This window comes from Petaurus breviceps, unplaced genomic scaffold (assembly GCF_028583685.1).
Source record: "Petaurus breviceps papuanus isolate PSGF00001 unplaced genomic scaffold, PetGlider_PUasm1.0 90895, whole genome shotgun sequence".
NCBI lineage: Eukaryota > Metazoa > Chordata > Mammalia > Diprotodontia > Petauridae > Petaurus > Petaurus breviceps.
The window spans coordinates 30,021,869-30,048,330 of NW_027187372.1; the positions used below are offsets into that span (position 1 = coordinate 30,021,869).

The 26,462-nt window shown below is 47.8% G+C and overlaps 1 protein-coding gene across 1 annotated transcript in view; it reads right to left on the minus strand.

Moving 5' to 3' along the window:
- Positions 1-26,462, minus strand: part of PLEKHA6 (pleckstrin homology domain containing A6) — a 217,570-nt gene that overhangs the window by 15,826 nt on the left and 175,282 nt on the right. The window contains exons 10-21 of the mRNA XM_069074647.1: positions 25,224-25,760; positions 20,728-21,244; positions 19,935-20,021; positions 12,601-12,681; positions 11,539-11,607; positions 8,710-8,790; positions 8,256-8,405; positions 6,907-7,002; positions 4,039-4,150; positions 3,310-3,449; positions 1,535-1,684; positions 126-255 (exon numbers count right to left, since the gene is read on the minus strand). Coding sequence (XP_068930748.1) covers positions 126-255; positions 1,535-1,684; positions 3,310-3,449; positions 4,039-4,150; positions 6,907-7,002; positions 8,256-8,405; positions 8,710-8,790; positions 11,539-11,607; positions 12,601-12,681; positions 19,935-20,021; positions 20,728-21,244; positions 25,224-25,760 — 2,150 coding nt within the window. The remainder of the gene's footprint in view (positions 1-125; positions 256-1,534; positions 1,685-3,309; positions 3,450-4,038; positions 4,151-6,906; positions 7,003-8,255; positions 8,406-8,709; positions 8,791-11,538; positions 11,608-12,600; positions 12,682-19,934; positions 20,022-20,727; positions 21,245-25,223; positions 25,761-26,462) is intronic.

Genomic DNA, 26,462 nt, shown 5'->3' on the forward strand with positions numbered 1-26,462 from the left:
AAATCTGCCCAAAGTGAAGAAGAAAAGCCAGGAATCTTGACTCCCAAACCACCCATCTCAACAAAATACTTCCTTGTCTTGGGGCAGGGGTAGAAGGCCCAGGGAATGATGTAGATGGGACATACCTTTATTGAGAGCTGCCTGCTTGTCAGCCTCCAGCTCCTGTCTGGTGGGCATGAGGCTGATGTCTCTGGGGGCATCCAAAGGAGACGTCTGGTGAGGGTCCTTCTTGCCTTGCTCGTAGCTTCCCTTTGGCTAGGGATAGATGACAGAAGAGCTTAGGGGAGGTGAATGCCAAGGTGAAGGTCCTGCATTTCTCATTCAGTACCATTCTTCTCAGCATCTCCTTTAAAGCCCATTGAACATCCCACCTGCATCTTGGGAGAGAAATACAGACCACTAGTGTATCTTGGGATATAATGGGGGACTCTGGCTTCTGGAGGGCTTCTCAGTCCACAGCAGCAGGCAGGTACCTCAACCTGTCCAGTCATTCCGCACAGTGCTGTAGAAAGATTCAGCTGACACTCTTATTTATTGTATTTCAGGGAGAGGCTGGGTGAGGAGGGGAGTAGTGCCCCAAGATGTGAGGAAGGAACTTTCAGGATTCCATCTTGGACTTGAGTCAACAGGGGCCAATGAGGCATCCTTAACAGGATCCCAGGAGGGCACAGAACACAGGCTCAAAGAGATCCTTAAGGGATCATAGGATTGAAGATTTAGATCAGGGTCAGAGGGAAGGGGTAGGGAAGATCTTAGAGGCAACCTAGTCCAATTTCTTTATTTTTACAGTTGAGAAAACTGAGGCCCAAAAAGATTAAGTAATTATTCAGCATCACACAGGTAGTATTTGGCAGAGCTAAAACTAGACTTTAGGTGTCCTGACTTCAAGTCTATTATTCTATATTATCTCTCCAAAGCCTATTCAGATCCCTGAGGGGGGTTCAGTCGAGAATTAAAAGCTAGAAGGGGTGGTGGAAAAGAAGATTATTTAAGTACTTATTGCCTGGAGAGAGATTATGCCTGGGGAAGAGGCCAGGCAAATCCTCTTCAGGAAGGATGGAAAGGAGAGTAACAGAGAGGCAAAGAATGGGGACCAAGGCTGTCTGGGATGGTGTCAAGGATCCTTGAGCATAGGATGGTACCACAGACAAGAGCTGGTCTCCTTTCTCCACTGGCTGTCTACCAGCCAGAGATACAATACCACCATCCTTGGCTGCCCGTGGGCTTCAGGTGGGGGGAAGGGGATGGGGAGGGAGGGGAGAACCCATGTGTGTCCAGAGAGGCTGAAGAGGAAAGAGGGACCTCAGCAGTTCTCTGGTCTGTCTCTCTCCTCACCCCCAGAGAGGGCTGCACACAGATTCAGGTGGGCAGGAAGCCCAAAAGAAATGGAACTGTTGGAAAGCTAGGATAAAAGGGGGGGAGGGAGGGAGTGACTCCGTTCCCTATTGCCTAGTCCACCCTCACCCTGGTTCTTTCCCCCATTTGTACCCCCTTCCCTCTCCCCTGCCCACCAGGGAGTGCAGAGAGTGGATACCTGGCCCCTGGCTGGCTCGCCACTCCGGTGCCAGGAGGGAGAGTTGGGGTGAGGCCAGAAGCGGCTTTCACTAGGGAGCGGAGGCACTGTTGGAGGAGACTCCAGGGGGACATACGCTTTGGGGAGGGGAGGCCGAGGAGGCCCAGGTTCCTGAGGCAGAGAGGAAGCCAGAGTGTTATGAGCAAGAGCAGCAGCTGAGAAGAGGACAGAAGAGAGTGTTAGTGGAACCGTGGAACCATAGCACGTTAGATCTAAAAGGCACCTGGTTATTAATGGGGTTCAGTCGTGTCTGACACTTCCTGACGCCATCTGGGGTTTTCTTGGCAGAGATACTGGAGTGGTTTGCCATCTCCTTCTCCAACTCATTTTACAGATGAGGAAACTGAGGCAAACAGAGTGAAGTGACTTGCCCAGGGTCACACAGCTATTAAGTGTCTGAGGCCACATTTGAACTCAGAAAGATGAGTCTTGCTGACTTCATTCTTGGCACTATCCACTGCACCACCTAGCTGCCCCCAAAGGGCCCTTAGACACCCACTAATTCAACTTTCTCATTTACCAGTGAGGCTCAGAGAGGTTAAAGCCACTTTCCTAAAGTCACTAAGTAATTTCGTGGCAGAGCTGGAAATATGACCCAAGTCTCCTGACCCTCAGGCACCGCTCACTTTCCATGACACCACACTGCCTCTCCTGAGATAACAGGGATGAGGTCCCAGTAAAAATAAACCCAGACCATCATCCCCTTTTGCCAAGCCAGCTTCACCTCTGTCCTGGGATACTAACTAAGCATCTAGTCTAAAATTCCCCATCTGGCATTCAAGATCTCCTATCTGATCCTGCCCTATCCATCCAGGCTTTTCTCTCAATAAAATAATGGCCAAAATTTATATAGCGCTTTATAGTCTGCAAAGACTTTCACATAAAAGATATCATCTTAGCCCCTACAAGACTGTGAGAGACAGGGCTCCGCCATTTTGGTCAGAGAGCGGATGGTGGACGTGGCCTGGCCCCGATCACAGCTGGCAAGTGTCAGAGCTGAGCTGAGCTCAGGTAAGCCCAGCGCCTGCTTCTGTGGGTGCCTCATCCTGATTCCCATCTCTGAGCTGCTTTGCCCACATGGAACGTCCTCCCTTTGCTTCTTTGCCTTTCATCTCCTCCACGTCCTTCTCTGACACCTCCTATAGAAACAGATCTTTCTCCACTTCTCCCTCCCAAGCATGCATACACAGCCTGGCTTTCAATGACATCCTGCTTTATGCTGTTCTCCCATTGCTTCTTGGGTTTTAAATCTTCCTTGTTCATTGTTCTGAGGGGCTTTTATTTCTTTGTAACCCTCTGAAGAACAGAACGTCAAGGAAGGCACTGTGGTGACTGGTCACATCATAGCCTACTGATCTAGACCCTCTCACCTACAGGAGCTCTGAACCTCTATTCTGGTCAAGGCACCAAGGTACCAGCATGCTTTGCTTCTCAAGTTGGTGTTCAGGAATACCACAGAGTTCAAAGTCATCAGGAAAGTGGTGTCCCTAGGAAGGGATCCAAGTGATGGGTGTAGGATGAAGAAAGGTGAAGGTGAAATATACAGAAAAGAACACAGGACACATGGGGCCAAGGGGGTATGGCAAGGACAGACAACTTCAAAGAGGTTTAAAGGAACAAGTCTAAATGCTTAAGAGGAGTTAGAAAAAATGGGTAATTTATGCAGCTTGAAGATTTCCTCTCCTCCATTCCCCTTCCTTCCCCAAACGCTAGGATTCCATTTTTTTTTCTCTTACCTCATGAGGTCCAGGCTTAGTGGGAGAGCCCTGGGAACCAGACACCATCGAGAATGGGCTCAGGGGGCTTGTGAGGCTGGCTGAGCTGAGGGGGCTTGCGGGACTATTGGAGCTGAAGGTGGCTGAAGGGCCAAGCCCTCCTTGGGAGAAGAAAAGAGAGAGGTAAGTGTTGGAGTAGGTGGGATTGAGAGCTGTTGCAAAGAGGCTGGACATATAGGCCCAAAGCCAGTGCTTGGAATATTTAAAGGGATAGGTTTTCCTGTCTCTCCTAAAGAATAGCTTGAGAACAGTGGAAGGGCCAATACAGTGAGCTAGGGTCACAGAGGGAACAATACTGTCCCAGGATAACTAAAAAACCAAAACAAAACAATACAAATTTTGGAATAGGTTAAAACATGAGCCAGAGGGGGAAACTTGTACTTTTTGCATTTTTTCAGTGGGGGGAGGGAATCGTAGGAGCTTGAGCCCTTAGATATTCTGTTTAGGGGGTCTGGTCATCACCAGTTTGGGAGAGATTATTCAACTCTAAGGAAAAGGGGATAGCTCCAGGGCCCTTAGAAGGCACTGGTCCCAAATGCATCATGAATGACTAAAGGACCAGGAGGCCCTGTGCCAGGGCAGGAAGTCAAGGGCACCATCAAGCCTCTGCTCAAGCTGGAGGATGCTGAGGGTCATAGCGCATGGGCCTGTGAAGGCAAGACCAGGCAGCAGAGGGGATTGAGTGCCCACCTCGGTGCTTGGCGGTGTCTGTGCCCCGGGACGGGTTGTTCTTCCGAAGGCCCTCCATCACATCCTGGATCCTCCAGATCTCCTTTTGGATTTGACGGTTAAGGACCTCATTCTGAAAGCCACAGGCATAAAGGCAAAGCAGCCAGGTGTGAGTGTCCCGCATCCAACTCAGCTCTCCAGCCCCCTTGTCCCTTCTGTCCCTAAGCCTAGGACTGGAAGCAGGCAGGATCCTTCTGATTCTGCAGATCAAATATCAAATCCTCTCTTTGACTTTGCTTTCATATACTTTGCTCCTCTCCACTTAGTCCATGGTCCAATTTTACTGGGTTTCTAATTTTTCCTTGCACACAAGAGTCCCATCTTTTGACTTCATGTCTTTGTACTGACCATACCTGGCTATTCCCATGATGTCTCCTCACCTCCCTGACTTCCTTTCAGACTCGGCTCAAAACCCACTTTCTGCAGGAAAACTTCCCTGGTCTACCAACTGGTCCATAGCAAGTACCTTCCCTCAAAGACTTTCTCCAATTTGTTGCTGTTTAACCAATTATTTGCATCTGACTCTTCATCACCCCTTTTGGGGTTTTCTCAGCAAAGATACTGGAGTGATTTGCCATTTCCTTCTCCAGCTCATTTGACAGATGAGGAAACTGAGGCAAACAGGGTAAAGTGACTTGCTCAGGGTCACAAAATTAGTAGGTATCTAAGGCTGGATTTGAACTCAAGTCCTCCTGACTCCTGGCCCAGTACTCTATCCACTGAGCCGCCTGACTACCTTGAATATACTTTATGTATATAGTTACTTATATGTCATCTCTCTCATATTAACATGAAAACACCTTACAGGCAGGGACTGTTTATGGCTGTCTTTGTATTTGCAGCTCTCAGCAAACACCTGGTATGTAGTAAACCCTTAACAAATCCTTGGGGACCAACGGATTCTCCAGGTGGGGGCAGCAATGTGACACTTGGCTGGACCCTCACCCTTCCCAGAGGCAGCCTCCTCCCCACTCAGCATCTCCTGTGAAACAGCCTCCCTTGGAGCACTTTGGACAGTGGGGAGTGAGGAGACAGGGCTCATGAGCTATAGGGAAAGTTGTTTTGAACAAAACAATGGAAGCAAAGGGGTGGGATGATGTTACTGTGGACATTCTGAACAGACTTAGGACCCTGGTATTGAGCCTTGGAACCCAACCTGGGCATTCCCTAGCCTAGTCTGGCTCCACCATCATGAAGATTGGGAAACTGAGAGACAAAAAAAAGGCAATGACTTACCCAAGGTCACCTAGCTCAGTGACAGACCCTAGATTCAAACCTGGGTTTTCTGATCCCTAAATCCAGTGCCATTCCCATAATGCCACCCCTGTCTATAAGCTAGTGAGCTCCACAGGGGCAATATTTCGATTTCACCTTCAGTTTATTGTATTTCTCCCCCCCCTACCCCATTCCTTTCTTGTAATAACAACAGATCACATTTCCCTAGTAATCATTATTTACAATAATTCTGGGAGGTTACACAAATACTATTTTTTAGTATTCATAATAATAGCAAGGATTTATATAGTGCTTAAGGGTTTGTAAAGTGTTTTACAAATATTATCTCATTTGATCCTCACAACCCTAGGAAGTGGGTACATTTAATATCCCTATTTTACAGATGGGAAAACTGACCTAGACAGGGGTTAAGTGACTTATCCAAGGTCACACGACTAGCAAGTATCTAGAGTCAAATTTGAACTCAGGTCTTCCTGGCTTGAGTTTCAGCATTCTATCCCCTGTACTACCAGCTGCTTCTAATCTAATCTAATAATTTATTTAGTGCTTTAAGGTTTATAAAGGGCTTTTCTCACAACAGCCCTTTGTAGGTATGTAGGTAGTGCCAGTGTGCTTATGCCCAGATGAAGAATCAGAGATTAAGCATCTCCCTTCTCAGGGTGATACAGTTCTTAAGAGTTCTCACTCCAAGTGGAGGGCTCCTCCCCCCCTCTACCACATTGCTTTCCTATAGAAGAGATGACTCAGACCAGGGGTGGGGCACCCATGGCCCTCTAGGCCCTCAAGTGTAGCCCTTTGACTGAATTCAAACTTCATGTAGCCTGGAGGCTACAGGTTCTCCACCCCTGACCCCAGACTACAGGGCTAGTGGCCAAAGCAACAGTTGCTACATGTCTAAATATCTCATGAATTAGATGCAGCAAAGGTTTGCAGGTTTGATTTTTTTTTTTTAATTTTCAGCATCTATAGTGTACCTAATTATGACATTCTAGGCCTGTTCTTCTGAAGACTGGTTCCATAATTAACCAGCTCCATAGTAGGAGTAGAGATCAGGACAAAGGGAACTACAGGTAAGCAGAGAGAGATGAGAGAGAGGGGCAGAGTTTGTTAGAGGGTGAGAGATGTGGCTGTCAAAGCTAGCTAAGGAAAAGGTAGGCCTTTGTGCAAGACAGACAGTGCTACAAAGCAACCAGAAGCCAGAGGTCACCATAGTCTTGCCCCTGACTCCAAAGAAACCACACAGATAAATGTCTCTTCTATTCTTAAAGTCTTCAAGAAAGGAGGTTACCTTCCTGGGTTTTAATAACCTTGCAGTCAGGAATTCTTATCTCTAGCCTGAATGCCTGCTCCTCATCCTCTACTCTCTCTGTTGAGATGGAGTCTGGTCATCTTTAAGGGCCATCCAGACTTGAAGCCTACTGGTATGTTGCCCCTCAGCCTTCTCTCTTTGCCTCAGAAAGCTTCCTCTCCCTTTAACCTCCTGCACTTTAAGGCAAATGAGAAAGCTGACAAAGTCCCTTCTGCTCTGGATTAAAGGAGCCCTGCCAGACCTCCCTCCCCTCCCCCCCACACCTATCCTAGGGCCCTGCTCACCTGGATGTCCAAGTTGAGCTGCTCCCAAAGGTCATCATGCAGGGCAGAGACCTCCCCCTCTAGAGTTTCATACTCTATGGTGCTGTTAGTCAAAGCCTGTAGCAAGTAGGGAGGGGAGGATAGCTGAGAAAGCCTGGTCACCAAGAAGATCCCTCTCCCCCCTCAGTCCTGGGAAGCAGGAGCCAGGTGATCCAGAGGTGGGGAGGGGTGCTGGGATGCCCATGTTGGGCATGGAAAGTCCTTGGAGGCACATGGAGATCAAAAAGGAAAAGGGCCCAAGAAACAAACCCTAGTGTTGCTTAAATCCTGGTGGGAGGTAGGTAGATCCCTCCCCCCCTCCTCCATATGTACAGCCTCTAGCAATAGAACCAGAACAGAAAGAACAGAAATCACCCCTTCCTCACCAGAGGATGTTAGTTGGAAATAAGAGACATTAAAATCCTCCTGCAGCCCAAGCATGTGGGTGGGCAGGAAAAGGTTAATTCTGTGTCCTCCCTCACCCCAGGCCTGATCATTCCAGTTGGCTAGAAAGCAAAGAAACTTAGGCTGGGAGAAGGCAACAAAGAAGAAGGCCTGTTAGTAAATTGTGCCCTAGCCAGGAGGAGGCTTCATGCCCTGGAGTCATGGAATCATCCAACGTGGGGGGAAGAGCGGGTAACTTTAGATCTTTTCTCATCCAACCCCTTTCTTTACAGATGTGGAAACTGAGGCCCAGAGTGGTGACTTGCCTTTGGGCAAAAAGGAAGCCACAGAGCTAAAATGTGAAGTGTGCTTTCCCCATCACACCTCTTTTCATGAGATGATTGAGGATTGATTTACTGCTGGGAGGGACTTCAGAGGCCTGGAAGTCCAACCCCCTCATTTTATAAATAAGGGAGTAAAGGCTGAGAGAGGTGAGGTCATTTCTCTAAGATCCTGCTGGCAGTAAGTGACTGAGCCAGGACTCCCTAGTAGCTGAGTTACTGGGCTCTTACTGCACTCTCTTTCTCACTGGACATGGGTTGCCTTGCCCATCCTGAGCAGGACTGGCAGAGAAACAGATTCTCTACTCTCTACACTCTGGTCTCCATGTGGTAGGGATGGGCATTGGCAATAAAGACAGTAAAACAGCCAGGGAAACAAAGTCGTCTTAGTCCTCTTACTCCCCCACTCCACCTCAGGTTGAGTCCCAATGTTACCTGGTTAGTGGGAAAGGGGATGATCTCATCTAATATTAAGCTAATATGCCTGTTATTTATTTTAAAAGGGATGCCCTGTTCTTCACTCCCCTCCAGGGACAGGTGGGTTTCCTAAAAGGCTGGATTTCTGGGAGATGATGGTGAGAAACGTTCTTTCCCTCCCCCAGTTACCGTAGTGGCCTGGGACAACTCGACCCGAATGTTGATCAGCTGGTTCTGCAAGGATTCCTTTTTATGCAATAGCTTCTCAGGATAGGCAGGCTGGCTTCCAAACATCTCCATCTCCTGGTGGGTGCCCATCAAAGCGCTCTCCAGGCTCTCCTGAGGATAGGAAGAGGAAGGGTGATGGGAAGTATCTGGATTCCCCCCAGAGGACAATGAGGCCTGTGCCATCTGGTTTCATGGGGATTTGACCAGCTTCCTCAAGGAAAGCTTTAAACCTGCCCTGTTTTCCCCAGGCCACGGAGTGGATGAGAGCTCAGTTAAAGGTATAATAGAAACATTCATTCATCTGTTTACGGATGGCTAGAGATGGCTGCCAAGATCCCCTCTGAGTAAGCCTTTGTCCAACCAACCACCTCTCTGGCCCATTCCATACACCTTGGGACACCTTCAGGATCCTCACCTTCTCTGCCCGGAGCTGCTGCACAAGCCGATCCTGTTCTCTCACCACCTTGTTCTGCTCACATAGTTTGCCCAGAAGCTTCTGAGGTCCGGAGAAAAAAGGGAGGGAGAAGAAAAGAGGAGGCTGAACAATTTAAATCAAGGGGTCTGCCTGCACTGACTGGGCTCATTCACCAGATACTACCACCCTGCTGAGATCCACCATTCCCCCCAGTGCCCTGGGCTTTCTACAACTCTATGGACTCTACATTTACCTAGGCAACAGAGAATCAGAGGGATGGGTCCTTCATTTTGGAAGGGACCCTGACCAAGATCCCATTGGGAAAGGGGGCACAGACATGTTCCTCGAGGAACTGAGACTTTATTGTGCCCAGCAATCCCTTCCTTGGTGCTCAAGCTGAAGTTACTGGCATAGTAGAAAGTGCCCTGGAACTGGAATCGGAAGACTGGGGTTTGAGGCCCAGTTCTGCCTCTTACTAGCTATGTGATCCTGGGCAACTTACTTAACTTCTCTGGTCCTTAGTCTCTTCATCTGTTAAGTGTGTGTAATAATAGCACTAGGAGTAGAGGGATAGCATGATGGAGAAGATAGAGGGCTGGCCTGGGAGTCAAGAAGGCTTGGGAGGAAGTCCTGTCTCTGCCATGCATTAGCTGTGTGGTCAAGGACAAATCACCCACCCTCTCAATGCCCCTGGGCAACTCTTGTTACAGAGGAGTGACTAATCTCTATTGGCAGAGAGGAATCCCCCCTAACTAATAAATGTTCAGGTACAGACTTCACTCTCTCCTTCATATGACTGTAATCAAAATATTACATTTAATAAAACAAAATATATCACAACTTCCAAGGCCAAGGATCTTTGGGAATCACAGCACAGTGGATAGGACACTCAATTTCGGCTTGGTTCTCTCTGTTACTCCTTTCTTTCAACGATAACACCCATTCATACAGGACTTTAAGGTTTTTGAAGAACTTTCCTCATAATCCTCTAAGGTAAGCACTACAAGCATAATTATCTTCATTTAACAGATAAGGAAACCGAGTCTTGCTCAGAATTACACTGCTAGGAAATGTCAACAGCAGGAATCAAACCCAGGTCTTCTGACTTCAAGTCTTCCCCATGATGCTATGCCATGGGACCCCATAGCCCAGGCCAACTCCCCTTCAGTTTCTCTCCTGGTTTGGATGGCAGCAGAGGGCGGCACCTCTCTCGAGGCTGCTGTGCACAGTCACACTGATGAGTAGGCAGCCAGTGATATGGGGGAAGGGGAATTCACGGAGGCCTATTTGGCTAAAGGTAGTCCTACTGCCACATCTTTGTTTATACTCTTTCCTCTGATGGAAATATCTTCCTTGACTCTTTCTTACTTAAATCCTACCCACTGTTCAGGGCCCAGCTCAGGTCCTACTTCTTCCATGAGGTCTCTGCCACTCCAGTTCATATCTCTCTGTCCTTCCTATAACTTTGTAGAGCTCTTAAAAGCTATTCATTTGGCACTAACCACATACTTACAAGGGAAAGGGATGGGAATAAACATTTATATACCAGCTACTATGTGTCAGGCATGGGTAGCTAGGTGGTGCAATGGACAGAGAGCCAGGCCTGCAGTCAGGAAAACTCATCTTGCAGAGTTCAAATCTGGCCTCAGATCCTTACTAGCTGTGTGACCTTGGGCAAGTCACTTCACCCTGTTTGCCTCAGTTTCCTCAGCTGTAAAATGAGCTAGCAAATCACCTCAAAATCTTTGCTAAGAAAACCCCAAATGAGGTCACAAAGAGTTGGACACAACCGAAACAATTGAACAGCAAAATGTGCCAGGAATTGTGCTTAGTACTTTAAAAAAATATTTATTATATATATATATATATATACACACATATGTATATAATCATTTGATCCTCACAGCAACCCTACAAGATAGATGCTGTTGTTATGCTGAATTTACAGATAAAGAAACTGACAGTTAGATGACAGAGTTAAATGACTTGTCCAGGGTCACGCAGCTAGTAAGTGCCTGAAGCTGGATTAGAACCCTGGTCTTCCTCACTTCAAGTCTGATGCTCTCTCCATTGCATCGCTAGCTACTTCTTCTATTAGAGGCTAATTTTTCTTTCCATGCATAAGTATTGTCCCCCTGGCTAGGATCAGAGGATAGAGTTCTAGGGCTGGACAGGATATTTATTTAATAATAAATTTATATAATAAAATATTTATTTAATAATAAATTTATATAATAAAATAAACCATTTATTCTAAGCCTCTCATTTCTATCTAGTCCCCCACTCTCAAGTTTTGAATGAGGAAACTGAGGCTCTGGGACATTAACCTGAGGTCACAGAGGTAATAAGCATCACAGGTTTAAACTCAGATCCTCCGGCTTCAGAGTCTTTCCACTGAACCACACTGCCTCCCTGGAAGACTATCAGTTCTTTGAAAGCAGGTACTACAGAATAAGTGGCCAATAAATCCTGGTTAATTGATTTTTCCTCTCCCTTTCTCCCCCACCTCCACAGTCAGGGAAGAGTCATAGGCCTGAGGATAGCCCACGCTTCCACCCGTGTAAGACTCCGTGATGGGATCCAAGCCAGAGAAAGGTGCACACACAAGCAAGAATGGGAAGGAAGGAAGGAAAGGGAGCAGTTGGACTGCAGTAGATGGGAGAAGTTGGGTGGGCTGTGCCTGTGACAAAGGGTGTGAGTCAAATGGATGGAAAAACCAGTGACAAGAGACATGGGTGAAAGGGGACCTCTATAGAGGAGAGGGCAGATAAGGGGCGATAGCAGGAAGAGCCTGGACTGGATAGAGGAAGCAGGGAGAATTGCTCTTACATCGGTGTCTTGCTCGTTTAACTTGTAAGTATGGACGCCATCCCGGAACACCTCTGAGTACGAAGGAACCTGTTGGAGAAAAAGCCAGTGAGTATGACAGAATGATAAGGCTGGAGGTGGTGAGGATGCCGACCTCCCAGCTTTCATCCAGCTGTTGTTCAAGGCCAGCCTCCATCAGCATCTTTGGCTTGGGCTCCAAAATCTGGCCTGGAGTCATACTCTGTTCTATTGGCTGAAGGACTTGGGTTATCTTGGTCTGTGCCTCAGTCCCCATCACTGAGATGGGGATACTCCTGCCTCTTATCCTCTGAAGTCAGGTGGATTTTAGGGATAACCTGGAGATGCTAGTCACACTCACCTCTCAACCCCTCCCCCTGGAATCCCTGTCCCCTACCTTCTCAGGTCTACTGCAGTGCTGAGACAGAGGGAAATCAGAGTGCTAGGACTCTGGCTGACTGTTTGGGGAAGGGGGTGCTTCTGTTGCGGTGAGTAATGATAGCAATGTGGAATGAAAATGTTTGAAAGCCAACTCTACTAGACAGAGAACCAGACAGAGCTCAACCCACACCCAGGAGTGACGAGCTCAGAAGGGAGATTCTGTGCCTAGGAAGTCTCACCTAGTGAGAAGGCCATATCATTCCCCTAGGTTCCTGGCATTGGGATGGCTCCAAACAGTCCTATCCAAACCCTTAGCCCAATCCACTCCCGTCTAGGAGTAGATTTTTCAAGACAGGAGTTCTGGGCAATGAAAGACAGTGCCTACCCACCCCCAGAGGACTGATGATCCCAGGGCAGCATGAGATGTTGGCATTGGCCAGGTGCTGCATGAATGGCTTTGATGGAGTGGCAAATGGGCTTAAATGTTCCCCATGGAAGTGAAGAACACCAGAGCCATGATGATGTTGAGAAAGGGAAGCAGCGCTGAGCGAATTTCGATGGAGATGATATTGGTAAATGGGAGCATGGGGCAGATGAAGCCCCTGCTCCTGGATGGGTTGGTTCTGCCATGCACAAGCAGCTGGAATGACATTAGCAGTGAAAGCTGCTAGGCAGGGGTCTTACTTGCATGAATAGCTGGGCCCTGGGGGAAGAATTTTCCACCATTCGGTTCACCATACTGATGAGAGTCTCACTCTCATTCATCTGCAGCAAAGGGAGGAAGGGACAGTTCAGACAGACAAGCACACACGCATACATACATAACTGAGCACACACACACACACACACACACACACACACACACACACTTCCTTCTTGTTGCCAGGTTTCCCAACCTATGCCACTTGATGTGACCCTAGGCTTGGTTTAGGATGAGGGAAAAGAGGCAAGCTGTCAGCTTTCTCTCTGGCCATCTTAGACACTGCCTGATGGGGTTCATCTTTGTGTTTTCTCTTCCTGAAATTTGCCTTAGGAGATACATCATAGCTACCCTACAATGGGGTCTATAAGGAAGGGCAGGAAGCAGCTATACCTGTACAGACAAGGTTTAAACAAACAAACAAACAAACAAATAACAACGCCAACCTACCACTCTTCAGGGGCCCCAGTGAGATTAACCCAAGTCACATTCCCTTCCCTGTTCCTGTTGCTCCAGCTCCCCATGCTGCTCAGTTCAAAGAAAACAAGGAGGCACATTTTGTAAGGTAACAGAGGCCTGATCTGGCTAAATCCCTTCAGGCTCGCTGCTGAAGTGGCTGCTTTCCTGAAATTTTGAACTAAATTAAAAAAAGGACAAGCTAAGACCCAAACCCCCATCGGACAGGTAGAACTCCCACAAACAGGTGCCCGGAGCTTTCTTTCCCGATCCCACCCCACCTCCGATGACTCTACATACAGTAAAACAAGATTGCTAATCACAGTTTCCAGAGCTGGGCTGTTTCTGTTGCATCCAGGGAGAGCTTGGATGAAGCTGAAGAGCAAACAAGGAGGCTGAACCAAGCAAGCTATGTTAAAGGGACAACAGAGGCTGATGGGAATTCGGCTCTGGGCCTTGAAGGGTCATCCAATCCGGCCTGCCTCATTATGGCTGAGCGTGCAGCAGACACATAAAATAACACAGCACCGGATTGGGAAATGAGTCTGCAATTAAATGGCATTCTGTTGCTATTAAGAAGGAACCAAAGGCAGGACTGCTTTGATTTTTTTTAACTTGCTGGATCTCTAAATTTCAGGGTGCATTAGGGTCATAAAAGAGTAAAATGCCAATTTTTTTTAATGGTAAGAAAAGCACACGGATGCCCTCTGCATGTTTTCAGAGCAGGAACACCAGAGGACAAATAGGTTAGGAAATGTCGTTGACTGTGTCCCTTTAACTCAATCATTCCAAAGGAGAAGAGAACAAAAGACAGAGAGGTTTTATAGCGAGGGGAAGAAGAGAGCAGGTCTGAGAGGCAGCTAGGAGGTAGACGGGTGACAAGAAGCAGGTGAAGAAGTTTTCCCAAGGTCACACAGCTAGTTGGTGGCCAAACTGGGCTTGGAGCCCAGGTCCTGACTCCAAATAAGGCATTCTTTCCATGAAATCACATAGCTGGGGCCGGTGGTGGGACTGTAGTCATGGAGAAGTCCCATTACTTAGAGATTTATGCCTCCCCTTCACACACCCTTTAGCTCTACCCAAACACACATGTGGTTCTTAGCCCCCATTCCAGAGTCTGGAGGAGTTGAATCTGCCTTTCAGCTGAGCAGACAGAAATGTGAAGACAAATGTTTGCACTAGTCTTCAAAACCATCAGCCCTGGAACTTCTTTATCTTCTCCAAGACTGTGCTAAGGGCCACACTGACTTACCTCATGTAAGGCCTTTCACTCAATTCTGCCCCTAACCTCTCCTGGCCAGATATGTTTGTGGAAATGTAGGGGAAGAAAGTGAGGGTGTCAGTCCACATTTTTCAGTCGTGTCTGAAGATTCATGATCCTATTTGGAGTTTTCTTGGCAAAGATACTGGAGTGGTTTGCCATTTCTTTCTCCATCTCATTTGACAGATGAGGAAACTGAGGTAAATAGGGTTAAGTGACTTGCCCAAGGTCACAAAGCTAGTAAGTGTCTGAGGTCAGATTTGAATTCAGGAAGACAAGCCTTCTTGACTCCAGGCCTGGCACTCTATTCACTGAGCCACCTAGCTACCCTTCCTGTAAATGCTTCAGTCCAACTGGGATAAAGATTTTCTGACCCTTCTCTCCCAGCCTGATCAAATAATAAATCATCAGACTTTTATTAAGCACCTACAATGTGCCAAGCATTATGTGTACACATATAGATATATGTACAAGGGAAAGATGGAAAGAGGGAAGAAGGGAGGAAAACTGCCATCTCCTCTCAGTGGCGACAAGCACCTTGAGACACTCTGTGTATCTGCTTCCAGGCATCTGTCAATCTCACTTCTCCTTCTGGATGCCCTCAGGGGAGGAAGGGGGTTGGAGCTAAAGGAGAGATGCTGATATCAGAATGGCCATCAAGAAGCTGAGGACTTCTGGCCCAGAGTCACTGTGTTTGATATTATACAATTCACAGGCTCCTTGTATCTCTTTCCCCCTCCTAAGGGGGATGTCCTTTGGCTCTCCCTGTCTTCTAGGGATCATGAAAGGGGCAAATGAGGCAAGAAAAGAGATCATGAGATTCTGACTTGGAAGAAACATTAGGAGTCATCTAGTTCAATCTCCTCATTTTACAGATGAGGAAACTGAGGGCCACAGAGTGTATATGACTTTTAAAGTGGCAGGGCTGGGATTGGAATCCAGATCTTCTAATCCCTGATTCAGTACTTCCCCCATTACCGCTCTGCTAAAAGATCCTAGCTAACACGGTGCCTTGTAAATACAGTAAGTGCTCCAATCATGCTTGTTGACTGATGGAGTTTGGGAAATAACAGTGAATCCGAGGCATTATTCTAAGCGTTTATCTCATCTGCAGGGTAGCCACGTGAAAAGTCAGTTCTTGAGAAGCATCCAGGTTGATGGAACAGCCTTTATCCTGGGGCAGAAAGTACTACAGTAAGGGATGTAGCTCTCCTCTTTTTGGGTTCTGAAAGGATAGCGCCAGAAGAGAGAGAAGCCCCAGGGTCCCATGTTAGGAGGACCTGGGGTCAGGAGTGGGGCTAATGCTCTCTCCTTGCAGAATCCCATGCAGGTTTAACATACTGGGGCTGGTATCAGAATGGAGGTTGGGGGATTCTCTCTAGGGGATTCAAAGATTCAGAGCTGGGAAAATACTTAGAGAAATCATCTCTTTAGTCTAGTTGTAATCCAAGTATGGCTTGGAACCTACCTACCCCAAAACTCTTTGAGGGTGTCCACAAGGACAAAATTATTTTCATAATAACACTAAGATGTTAAATTTCTAATACAATAAATATCAAGACCTATAACCCAGATTAACAAAAGCTCTTTGGGAGAGGGGGCACTCGATAATTTTTAATATAGTAGTAATATTTTTAAAAGCATAAAGGAGTCCTGATATCAAACAATTTAAAAATCATTGATCTAGTTTACAAACGAGGAAACAGGCCAGGAAAGAGGGAATGATTTGGCCTTAGTCCATTGATGTGGAAATAGGAATGTGAGCTCCAGAGGAGCAAGTACCAAGTCTTCTGGATTCTTCATCCCCAGAGTGCCTGAGCCCAAGATGGGCACAGATCGATGTGTATCAACACTTGAGGATTCCAAGATTTCATTGGTGGAGGAACCTCCTCCATCAACCAGTTCACAAGCCTTGAAATCTCAGGTAAAGGGAGCAGTTGGGTGGCACAGTGAATAGAGCGCTGGCCCTGGAGTCAGGAGGACCTGAGTTCAAATCCAGCCTCAGACACTTAACACAAAAACTAGCTGTGTGACCTTGGGCAAGTCACTTAACTCCAATTGCCCTCCAAAAAGCAAAAACACAAAAAACTAAAACGAAATCTCAGGTAAAGACCTTTAAGTCTCAACTAAAATCCTACCTTCTTCACATAGACTTTCCTGATACCCCTTAATGCTAATGCCTTCCCTCTGAGACAATCTCTACTTCATTCTGTCCATATCTTGTTTGCAAATAGCTGTTTTCATGTTGTTCCCCCCATTAGAATGTAAGCTCATTCAGGGAAGGGACAGTTTTCATTTTTCTGTTCATTTTTAGTGCTTAGCACAATGTTTGGCACACTGTAGCCACTTAGTAAACGTTTACTGACTTGACAAGCACTTTTCAACTTTGTCAGGGCAGCTGGGCAGTGCCGTGGATAGAGTGTTGGAACTGTAGTCAGGAAGACACCTCTCCCTGAGGTCAAATCCAGCCTCAGACGTTGACTGCTGTCCAAGCTAGGAGGGTTTTAGTAAGTCGTAGGAGAGAACTTCTGGCAGGGAAGTTGATGAATAAATGCTAGAACTGGTCCCTGGGGAAGCTGTAGAAGAATAAGTCATTTATACTAGTTTTATAAGAGTGGCTAAGTGGAACAGTGGAAAAAGTGCTGGGCCTGGACTCAGGAAGACTCATCTCCTTGAGTTCAAATCCGGCCTCAGACACTTACTAGCGTGTGACCCTGGGCAAGTCACTTAACTCTGTTTGCCTCCGTTTCCTCATCTGTAAAATGAGCTGGAGAAGGAAATGGCAAACTGCTCTAGTATCATTGCTGAGAAAACCCCAAATGTGGTCACAAAGAGTCAGATGTGACTGAAAAAAATGACTGAACAGCATTAGTTTCAACTTTGTAGACAGCCTTCTTGAGTTGCTGTCCCTTCTAGGGATTCTGCTCTCTGAATTTAGTTAGGCCTGTCTTTGAAGGACAGATAGGCAATGCTGAACAGAGAGGTTAAAGAAGCAAACTGAAGTATCCCTAGAAGGACCTACCAGGGCTTGCCTGCCTCTGGCACAGGCTTCCAGAAAAGAAGTCCACCTCTAGATCGGGCAGGACCTCAGAAGAGTACTTGGCTGGATAAGATGCTTCATCAATATTTATTAAATTGGTCTAAAGCCAAGAAGAGTATGTCTCATGACCTTCTCAGCTGTAAGAGGACAGCAAGGCACTTTGGGAGTCAGGACCCATGAGTTCTAAACCTGCTTCTGCCAAATGTGGCCTTAAATAAGATGCTTAATTTCACTGGGTTTCCGTTGACATATTATAGAGTTCACCCTTCCTGGGATATTTTAAAGACCTGAGATTTAAGTCAGTGTGGTCACACCCGTCACCAATATGGACTGGAGCTCCACAAACCTTTGCAGATGACCTTTATGAATTGCTGTAGTCAAAGGCATTCATTGCTTTAGTGGCCAGCATTGGGCAATGAACTTAGCCAGGCTGGTCTCCTTACTCTAGATCTTTCCAACTTGGTAAGACCAGCTAAGACAAGCACAAATGCTTTTCGAAAACCTAGCCGAGGCATAGCAGAAGGAACATAGCAGAGCTGACCCTCTCTGGACAACAGGGAGAGGAAATCCGCTGTCACTGCTATTCTGCCTTGCCCATAATGCTAGACATGGAGGAACCAACATCCCTAGGGCAGGTTGGGCAAATGCCTAGGTCTGAGGCTTTCTCAGTAAAGGCTCAGGTCACAGCTGCTCCCTTCTCTACTCCTGGAAAAATACAAATTCCCATCTGCCTTCTGGGGTTAGTCTAGGGCTGGGTGTTATAAAACAGGAGGTGGTATTCATTATTCATGTTATCCTTTATGGTTCTCTCTCTCTCTCTTCCTCACCACCCCCAGCCCTAAAGGGCTCTGAAGAGGAAGGGCGTAGGAGCAAACAAACAAACAAAAAAAAAGACCAGCCACTTTGTTGTATCCGGGACATGCCAACAAAGATTATAAAATGGAAGGTGGTGGATGAGGGATGGGGGTGGGGTGGGAGGGTGTGGTAGAGGACAGAGCAGGATGAGGAGAGGCCAGGAGAGGAAAGGGAGGGATCAGGATGGAGAGGGACGCACCAGCTCTGGCCTACCTGCTGATCCAAATACTCTAGGTTTCTTTGCAAGTGAAGATCTAAAAGTTCGTCCTACCAAGGGGCCAAGAGGCCCCCCACCAGCAACACAAGCAAACAGGAACAGGACAAACAAAAACAACAGAGAAGAAGAGGCAAAGCAGTTAGGTGTTAGTTGGGCAAGGACAAGGAGTAGCCTCTCTGGGTCCTGAGGGATCCCAGAAAGGGGGCTGCCAGGGTGGGTAGCAAAAGATGAGGATGTTTGAGGCACGTTGGGTTTCTTTTTCCAGCAGTTCGCGTGGTTGTCCCTCGCACAATGCCTCCTGCCCATCAACCAAAGTCAGGACCACCCCTCACTGCCTCTTGCCTAAGAGATGCCCAGGCTGCTCAGACTCTGATCAAACAACCCCTCTCATCTGTTCCTGGGGTCTTCCGCGTCTCCGCTGGGGGGCGAGGGGTGCAGAGAGGGGAAATGAGCCTGGGAGCTGGCACAGGAGGAAGATCCTGGAATGTCAGGTCAGTCTGTGGTAGGACAGGATAGGAGTAGGAAGCAGGAGGACAAAGAAGCAGCTGGGTGGCCCCTGCAGCCTGCTGCTTCTGCTGCTATCATCTTCCCGGGCTCTCCTTGTGGGGAGTGGGCTCAGATCTGGGTTCCTGGGGGATCTGGGGAAGGGATTCTTTCTGATTTCATCTGGAGTTAAAAGCTAAGGGAGAAATCTAAAGAATCCCATCTTGTCATTTCACAGAGGAAGACAGTGAAGTCCACAAGAGTGAAGTGACTTGAGGAAGGTCACCCAGCTGTCATAAAGTGGCAAAGCTGTTCCTTTAGGTAAAATATCTGTTCTACTAGATGGGCAACTGGAAACCTCAGGAGAGAATATTCCAGGAAGAGATAGAAATGGGATAAAGGGAGAGGAATAACGAGATCGGAGGGAGATTTATACCAGGGAGGCTCCCCTCACCTGCTATGCCCCTAGAGTTCCTCCCTTACTTAATGTCTCCTAGAATGGCATTACAAAACAGTGGATGTTTCTGGGGCAGATAAATCCTAGGGATATACTTCAGGGAGGAGCTGAGAGCAGGGCTGAAATCTTGACAGGGCACTATAGCAGATTTGGGGCCCTGGGAATGATCTACCTATCTCTCCTCATCACCAGTCTCCTAGGTCTATGTCCCCCTCTCCCATATGCTAGAGAGGAGATATCAGTCATGGTAAGATGCCTGGAGTTCAAAATTCCTTCAGGCACTTCCCTTGCTCATTCATCCAAGGGTCCAGGGAAGGGTAGACTGTACAGGAACAAAGGAGGACGTCTGTGCTAACTGATGCCAGGCTCAGATGAGGAGGTAAGCAGAGATGATGTCCTGTGGCTACTTTCCAAGAGACAAATGAGTCCAGCATCAGGCCCAAGGTATATCTGACCACTGTCCCAACTCAGCCTTCAAGGTTGGGGGCAGGTAGGAGGGAAGAAGGGGAAGAGATGCTGAGAAGGGGATGGTGTGAGGGAGGAACATACCATTTTATCATGGACAGTGGGAGATGGTGGATAGTTGTAAGAGAATATTCCTGCAGGGACAGGCCGCCGGTCACCCAGGTAATCATACTGGAGACAAAGCAGAAGAGGTGGTAAGGTTGTTGGGATGCGGACTCCCTCAGCAATTGGTTTAACTAAGGGCATCCTCCCCACTCCCTCCAAGGAGCAGAGCCCAGCTTCTCCCTCCCTGACAATGGGGATTGAGTTCTGAAAGAATAAGCAGCTCCTTCTCTCCTTTCCCATTTGGACAGATGTAAGAAAGTGTGGTTTCTAGGACAGTAAATGGGCAGCCACAAAGGGCAAGGTCCCTGCTGACGAATAACCAAGCAGGAAACATTTATTAAGCACCCACTACATGCCAGGCACTGGACTAACTGCTGGGAATATGAAAAGAAGTAAAAGACAGTCCCTGCCCTCGAGGAGCTTACAATTTAGTGAACAGAGGGACTAAGGCTGATGGGACAGCAGAAAACCACTCACGCTGGCTTAGTGTCTCACAGACAGTTTAGGGATGATCTAGGCCGATCCCCTTGGCTTATTTTTATGACAGAGAAGGGTAGGGCCTAGGGAGATGAAGTGGCCGGCCGGGAGCCAGGGGTTAATGAAAAGAACCAGTATGAAAACTCAGGCCTGTGGCAACTTCACATGCTGTCCTACCCTGCATGTGTCCTCACAGATCCCTGCCCCGTCATTCCTCCTCTGTCTCCCCTAGGGGCCTTCCTTAGAGCCCTTGGCAGGGGGGCACAAGGGCAGGACTGGAGTTAAGGGGGCTCACCTTGGGGGAGCTGACAGATCTCCTCATCACATAGGCAGCAGGGTCCGCGTAGATGTCTTCGCTGCGAGGCGGCAGCCGCTCAAAGCGCGCACTCGGTGACCGAGCAGGGGAGTAGAGACGAGCCCGGCTGTAAGAGCCTTGACTGGGGGAGCGGGGCACGGAGTGGGAACGAGGCTGCAGGGAGAGGCGGCGAAGGGAGCCCGAGGCAGCGTCCAGTTCATCATAGTAGACGGGCTGCCGGGCAGGGCTGGGGATCCAGACGGTACCATCCTGACGTCCATAGCCAGGAGGCTCCTTCCACTCCCGGAGCTGGTAGGCGCTGCTGCCCCCATTTCGGAAGGAGTGGCGCTTCTCCTCCAAGGTCCAGGGTGGGCTGATCCGATCATAGGCTGGCATTGAGCAGATACTGTCTGGGCGCACCCCAGGGGGGTAGTACTGGTAATCGTCTGGGTACTGGGGGGAGTAAGAGCCATAATAGTCAGGGACTCGGCGGGACACAGGGTAGAACCTGGAGGGGCTGAAAAGAAAAAGAGAGGATAGACTCACAAATCCATAACTCATTGATGACATTGAAAGAGACCTTAGGGATCATCCAATCCAGGAGCTCTCAAGCTGTAAGCCATTGAGCCCCAGGGTCCACCTGGTTCTTCTAAGTCAGAGGTCTAATGCAAATTCATAAATAAGCAAATATCTCTCCTATAGAATGGATTAATGTTTCCACATATGCATAAATACATATAGATTAAGAGTGATAGAGCAGAAAAATGGTCTTAGAGTCAAGAGATACCTGGGCTCAAATCTGGATCTGGAAAGAGATGTATGACCCCAGCAGGGAAGGGGGTTCCTCAATTTCCTCAGTTGTAAAATGGAGATAATAGGGGCGGCTAGGTGGCGCAGTGAATAGAGACCAGCACCAGTGAATAGAGTCAGGAGCACCTGAGTTCAAATCCGGCCTCAGACACTTAATACAAAAACTAGCCATGTGACCTTGGGCAAGTCACTTAACCCCAACTGCCCTCCAAAAAAAAAAAAACACAGCAAAAAATAAAATAAAAATAATAAAATGGGGATAATAGCCCTTGTCCTACCTCTCCACCATGCAGAATTGTTGCAAGAAAAGGCCTATGCTAACAGAAAAGCCCAGGATATGTTTTCTTTTGTACTGAACCTATGATTTCATCTGTATAGGGAATTCCCAATGAGGAACCTCTCTTCCCCAATGCAATCAGCAACTGCTCTGTAACCCATAGTCTGTGCATTTTGTTTGGGTCACCAAAAACAGTCAATGATTTGCCTGGGATTACATGGCTAATATGTATCAGAAGTGGGGTTAGGAATATGCACCCAGACATTCCTGTGTCCATGGCCAGCTTTCTACCCCTGACAATACAGCTGTTGTTGTTATTTTCAGTCATGTCTGCTTCTTTGAGATCTCATTTGGGGTTTTCTTGGCAAAGATACTAGAGTGCTCTGCCATTTCCTTCTCCAGCTCATTTTTACATATAAGGAAACTGAGGCAAACAGGGTTAAGTGACTTGCCCATGGTCATACAGCTGGGATGCGTCTGAGGCCAGACTCAGGGAGATGAGTCTTCCTGAGACCAGGCCCAGCACTTTATCTACTGCACCACCTAGCCACTTATAAAATCAGCAAAAATGACTTATTCTTCTACAGCTTCCCCAAGGGACCAGTTCTAGAGTTTATTCATCAACTTACCTGCCAGAAAGTTCTCTCCTAGGGCTAACAAAAACCCTTGCTTTGACAGAATCTAACGGTCTTTGAGAAGATCCACGTGCTTTAGGAGGGTGACTTTGATAGCTTGGTGGAGGATGGATTGGAGAGGGGATAGTGGAAGCCAGAAGAAATATTGGAGGCTATCATCTAAGAGGTTTCAAGGGCCTGAGCTAAGCTAGCAGTCCTGAGGCTTGAGAAGAGGACGAGAGCTGCTATTGTTTGTAAAGCTGACAAGGCACTGTTTAGATGTCGGGCGGGGAGTTAGGGAGAGAGAAGGCTCAAGGATAGCTCCCAGTTTACAAATCTAGGGACCTAGAAGAATAGTGGTGCTCTCAGCTGAGTCAGGGATGTTTGGAAGAAGGATGGGATGGGGCAGGGGGAGATCATGAGTTCGGTTAAGCTTGATATATCTATGGGACATCTGGGTGATGATGTGTGACTAGACTTCAGGAGAGGGATTAAGGCCAGATATATAGTTTGGGGGATCACCAGGCCCTGGAGGGCAGAGCCTAGCACCAGCCTTCCCACATCTGGGAACTCAAAGGCAGAGCCGACCAAACCAGCAGAGATGCTCGGGAACCCTTTCCCACTGCCTCATCCTGCCTCCAGCTTAGATCCCACTGGTATCTCCTCTTTCCAATGGTTGAGACCCTAGGCCCCTCCAGGCTTCTGGTTGGGAGAAGATATGATTGCTCACACTGTCTCAATAGCAGGGAATGACAAAGTACCATTCTTCTGAAAAGATGGGGGACTCCCAGGTACCCTTTGCCCTGCTACCAGACCCTCCAAACCCTTGTGGCATTGTCATTTGTCCTCCTGCTACCAGCCTTTCCATCGGTTCTGTGACTGCACTCTCCTGTACGTGGGGTCTCCTCCAGTTAGAAGGAGAGCTATCAGCAGAGTGACAATCTCGATTTTCTGTTTATATTCCCAGCACGCAGAGCTCAATGCTTAGCAAGCACACAGGCTTTTGTACTCTATCATCTCTGAAGAGATGATAATTGCACCAGAGAGGTCAGGAAAAAAAGAAGGGTAACTGATCCCTGAGGCATTTCCCAACTCTCAAGCCATAATCTTATGGACTCTTTGATCTAGTCTTACTGTCTTACTTTACAGATGGGGAAACTGAGGCTGGAAGAACTCAGATGACTCCCCTGGGGTCACAAAGTCAGTGAGTAGTAATGCTGGGCCTGGAAATCCAAGTCCTCCAGCCCTGGGCCCATAGTCTTTCTCTGGGCGTTTCTCCCCTTCCACCATTATTCCCCCATCCTTCCTTCCCTCTACCCATTCCATATCCTCCAAGTTAGAAATAGAAGTAATAATAATAATAATAATAACTAGCACTTATATAGTTCTTTAAAATGTACAAGATGTATAATATCTCATTAGATCTTTGCAACAACCCTGTGAAGGGATGTCAGGAGGTAACTATCACTATCCCCATTTTACAGATGAGGAAATTGGGGCAGGCAGGGTCACACAGCTGAGACTGGACTTGAACTCAGGGCTTCCTGACTCCAACTCTGGCACTCTGTCTACCACCTAGTTGTCCTATCACAACCAACAAAACACCCAACAGCAGGGAGTAAATGACTATCTGGTACTGACCTTACATGTAGGTGGGTTAGTGGCATGTGGTATATGGCATAGAGCATGGGATCTGGCTCTAGTTTGAACAATGTTTCTGCTATTTACCACCCACATGGGCCTCAGTTACCTCATCTGTATGTAAAACAAGGGGTTATAACTAGAGAGCCCCTAAGGTTCCTTTTAGCTCCAAATCTCTGATCCTATTTCAGGAGCCAGGGAAGGACATTCTCCCTTCCCTCTATTCTTCCCCTATACAGAACAGCAACACCACTTATATCTTCAACCAGCTCTTTGCTGCCTAAAAATCCTGCTCTTCAAGCTACATCTTTCTGGCTTCTTTTTAAATGAAAAGTCAGCCTCCCCAGAGTATACAAAACATTTTTCATTTATACCTCAGCATAAATGGAAGCAGATCCCAGGACTCATACTAGATTAGAAATATCTCTAGGCAGGGACCGAGGTCTTCTCTGAGAAGGTTAACCAGACCCAGCGGATGCCAGACCAAAGGCCAAACACCCAGCTCATGGAACCATCGCTTCTTCTCTCTTAGGCCTGCCCGGGAAAATGGTCTCAAGGAGGGTCAGAGGAGCCAAGACTTAGAGCTAGGAGAAACTTCACAGATTTCTCATTTTACAGATGAGGAAATTGAGGCCAAGAGGAATTACTTGACTTACTCAGGGTCATACAGGTTGTATAACAAAATCAGAGAATCCTAGATTTGGAGCTGGAAGTACATCTAGTATAACTTAGGGGTCATACACCCAGCAAAATCCACCCCCCCTTTTTATTTTTTATTTTTATGTTTTTTAAAAGCAACTGGGGTTAAGTAACTTGCTCAAGGTTACATGGCCAGTTATTTCTGGGTGTGGTACTAAGTATCTGAGCCCGGATTCGATCCCCAGGTCATCCTGACACTGGGGCCGGTGCTCTTACTCGCTGAGCCACCTGGCTACCCCTACACCCCCCCTTTTTTTAGAGATGAAGAAAATTATGTTCCGGGGAAGAGTGATATAGGTAATAAGTTTAGCAGAATCAAGATGTTTCTAGTGCCACTCCCTTAGGGCTGAGCGGTGGGGACCATGAACCTATTTTACTCAACCACATGGCTCCATTCCCAAGTGGACACCCTGCCAACTCTTTCCCCAAGCCTCCCCACTCCAGCCAGGCCTCACCTCCTAAGATCCTCAGGCGGTGGTGCTCCCCGACGAAGGTTCACCCATTGCTGTAGCTGGTTCATGGAACTCTTGCGCTGGGCAATCTTGTCTAGGTTGGTTCGGGGTGGGAAACTCCGACGGTGCCCAATGTTCTCCCCATCCTGGGGTGGAAAAGCAGTGCTGCCTGGCCTGCTGGGCGAACTATATTGCCAGCCATTGGGCTGGGTCCCTCGCTCCCCACCAGGAGGCACTCGTGGGGCTTCCGGGTAGGGGCTGCCGGGCTCTAACACTGGTTCTGGTCCAGCTGGGACACCGTTGGCTTTCAGCAATGGTTCTTTCTTGACTTCTGGTTGTTCCAGCTTCCGCTCTGTCTTCTCACAGCCTCGACCATCTCCTTCCCCTCGAGTCTTGGACTCTGGCTCTGGTTTGGGGATGCTGTTTCGGGGCTGATGGTGATGGTGGTGTTTGCTGGGTGGGATGTTCTCTGAGTCCGGCTTCTCAAGGCTGCGAGAGGCCGAAGGTGTGCCTGTCAGCAGATCGAGCCCCTTCCCAGTGCTGAAGCAGGGTTAGAAAGGAAAGAAAAGTGGGGAAGAGGGGACAGACAAAAACAGAGGCCTAACATAGTGGGATTTAGGCTTCCTGGAGTCTACCCCACTCTTGCTTTGCTCTAGCCACATGGACCCACATAAACCATATGAGTCCTTGCCAAGCTCTCTCTAACCCAGGGGTTCTTAACCTTTTTAATGTATATCACAGACCCCTTTGATAACCTGGGGAAGCCTAGGAGTCCCTTCTCAGATTAATGTTTTTAAACAACTGAAGGAAATGCTAAACATCAGTTAGAGGTCCTTGAAAATAAAGATGAATTTTTTTTCTTCACCCAAGATCCTTTGAAATCTGTCCCTGGGCCTCAGGTTAAGTACTCCAGCTCTAGCAAAGAGTAGCTGTTCACACAGGTCTCCTCCTTCTCCTCTCCTCTTCTCTCCTTCCTTCTCTGCCAACCCTTTAAAACATAACTATAAAAAAGGCTCTGCCGACATATTACCAAATTGTATGTCACTGCTTGTTATGTCCAAGTGTGTGTGCTTGCTGGCGTCCTCCTTTGTAAATGGCCCAAAGTCTCTTAGCCTCTTAGACAGGAAGCTTCCTGAGGGTGATGGCTACATCTCCCCCACTGACCCCAGAAGAAACTCACTTTTTCCCCTCAGAATGGGAGTTCCCCAAGCTACAGTGTTTCCTCTATCAGACTAGGAACTC